This window comes from Eimeria mitis, genomic scaffold, assembly GCF_000499745.2.
Source record: "Eimeria mitis Houghton genomic scaffold, Emh_scaff4741, whole genome shotgun sequence".
NCBI lineage: Eukaryota > Apicomplexa > Conoidasida > Eucoccidiorida > Eimeriidae > Eimeria > Eimeria mitis.
The window spans coordinates 1,430-3,916 of NW_013573042.1; the positions used below are offsets into that span (position 1 = coordinate 1,430).

Genomic DNA, 2,487 nt, shown 5'->3' on the forward strand with positions numbered 1-2,487 from the left:
ACAGCGTTTCCCTCTCGCCCTGTCGCAGTTCAGATCCGGCAACCAGTCGCTCAACTGAAGTCTTCGAGACGATCAGCCGAGCCATCAGCGGGTAATCGCCGACTGTTTTCTCTTTTCAAACGAGAACGATATTCCGGGTAGTCTGCGACTCAATGTGGGAAAGGGTTATTGTATCAGGAGGGTTCTCGAGCTTTGCAGTAGGCGGTGAATGAGTCAGATGAGTTTTGCGTTTATCGTGGCTCTGCAGATGCGCGTACGGCCCTCGGCTACATCTGCTGATCCTTAGCTGTATGTTTTTGGCTGCGTGGGCGCTGCTTACGCTAATATATCTGCTGGAGGGAGGCAGAGGCTNCGCTCTCGTTTGTCCTCTCACTTTGCACTGGAGCTGTCCAGCTGACGGCTTCTCTCGTCAAGTGGAAAGCGCTGAAATGTTCCCTCGATATGGATCTCCGCGAACGCATCTTTGCTTCGGTAAGTTCCCTGAAAGTGGCGGCAAGAGAAAGGCAAGCAGCCTGGTTGTGATTCAGACTGAGACGTACAAGCTTGCGTCAGGCGCCGCTTACGCAACATGTGTGCTTCACTGTTCCTTTACACTCAATGAGGAATACTACTTCCACGCGAGATACGTAAGGTCATTTCATCTTTGTGTTTCTTGTCTTAATCAGCTGAAAAGGTTGCAACTTGAAGAAGAAGCGGGTGATCAATCAAGTGAAGGCAAGAAGGAATGCGGAAAGCTGTTGCATCTCCTGTGCAGTTCCTTCGCTGGTGCGCCTGATGACGGTTTGCACGCGAAAAGCGCCAAAGCAGAAGTAGACGGATATAGCTAGTTGACTAGCTAGCTGTAGCTAGCCACAGCTAGCTGCGGCTAGTCTTGGCTTTCAACGAACACAATTAGACAAAAGCAATGTGCTGTATCCAACCCATGAATTTAAGTGTTCTGAGTACACAGAGGCACATATGTCGCATGCACGCACTTATGCCGATTCTAACTCCAATCGCACGTGTTTAGGGAGCAAGCTGAACAGTGATGTACCTGTACGCAGAGGCTCGATACGGCCTCGTGATTGTCTATGTCTAAATGTTTAGCGTCCAAACGCTGAGTAAGGGTTGAAGTTTACGTTCGTGTTTCCGATCCCCTCAGGCTTGATAACGCACGGATCTCCTGGCTTAGATGTCAGTCGTACTATGGAACGGCGTTTTATTGCAGCGCATACTTTTTCCGGCATTGTGGCTGCTGCCTTCATTGCTGGCCTCGTCTGCAGCGGAGAAGCAGCGGCGGCTTCACGCCGTCTTGAGTTTCAGGCCGGAGGTGAGCTTAATATCGTTTTGCTTGAACGTGCTCACTGCTTACTCATTTGCGTTATCTGGCGGCTTTGTTATATGCTTTTATGTACTTTGTCCATGGCCTGTCTAGTTGCATATTCTTTCTGTTGTTCGTGCCTTCGGTCTGCTTATTTGCTCCCTGCTGACGCACGTGCAACAGTACGGTGTGCCCTCTTATGAATATTCTGTGTGCTTCGCTTACATAACTGCTGACGTTTCTATTACCATGCGAATGCATAAAGGGGATATGCTGCGTTCATTGTGCTGTGCTGTCATACGCGTTCCACCTCAGATGCTGTGGCGGTGGTTGCGGCTTTCCTGTATTCTATTTTGTTGCTTGCACTTTCATATTATTTGGCAACTCCGCCGAGTCCAGCAGCCGTGCGACGGTCTGTTGAGCTGCACTCGGCTTTTCAATATCTGTGGAGCCTCAAGTTCGCGGACTTCCTCCTCGAGAGAAGAGTCGTCACTTCACGGGTAAGTGGACAGCAACTGTTTGCTGTAGTATCATGTGTTTCATGGACTCTTTCCCTTGCAGCAGTTCGTTGTTATGGTTAGGGTTTAGGGTTTAGGGTTTTAGGGTTTAGGGTTTAGGGTAGAGATGCAGGAAGATGGCTGTAAAAATTCTGTTCTATTGTTAGTCTTGCGTAGTAGGTAGTCGTGCGTGCATGCGCGCACTTCCCATGCTTCATGTTGTATTGTTTCTTTACAGTCCGTTCATGACCTTCGTTTACCTTCGGTGGATGCGCGTCATTCTTTCCCTCTTATTTCCTCCTTAAATCCTCGGTCATTCAAACCAGAAAGAGGAGCACCTGCAGTTTGTTTTCGTGGAGCTGCAAATCCAGTCAGAAGCAAGTACATAACTGCAAAGGTTGTGTTGCGGCATCCCACCGGCGTCCAGTTTGACTGCTTTAAAAACTTGCGAAAAGGCCAGCGCGTTCTGCTCACGTTGACAAGTGCACCCCGACGACTGAACACCATTGGATCTCCAGATGCTCCTGCTGTTGTTTACCTCAATTTAATTTGGTGCGGCCGTCGCGCTGCTCCCGAAGAACTGCGTATTCGCCTGCCCTCTTACGCTCTGTCGGCCTGTGCCGAGGTTGCTGCAGCGGGAAGAAAACCGGGTGGTACCTCAACGTCTACTTCAGTACAGCGCCATATGCC

The 2,487-nt window shown here is 49.8% G+C and overlaps 1 protein-coding gene across 1 annotated transcript in view; it reads left to right on the forward strand.

The window, feature by feature from the left end:
• Positions 1-1,944, forward strand: part of EMH_0077320 (uncharacterized protein) — a gene marked incomplete at both ends in the record, with an annotated part of 2,923 nt that extends 979 nt beyond the window's left edge. Inside the window, 5 exons of the mRNA XM_013499846.1 lie at positions 394-471; positions 666-765; positions 1,142-1,309; positions 1,616-1,800; positions 1,918-1,944. Coding sequence (XP_013355300.1) covers positions 394-471; positions 666-765; positions 1,142-1,309; positions 1,616-1,800; positions 1,918-1,944 — 558 coding nt within the window. The remainder of the gene's footprint in view (positions 1-393; positions 472-665; positions 766-1,141; positions 1,310-1,615; positions 1,801-1,917) is intronic.
• Between the last annotated feature and the right edge of the window lie 543 nt (positions 1,945-2,487).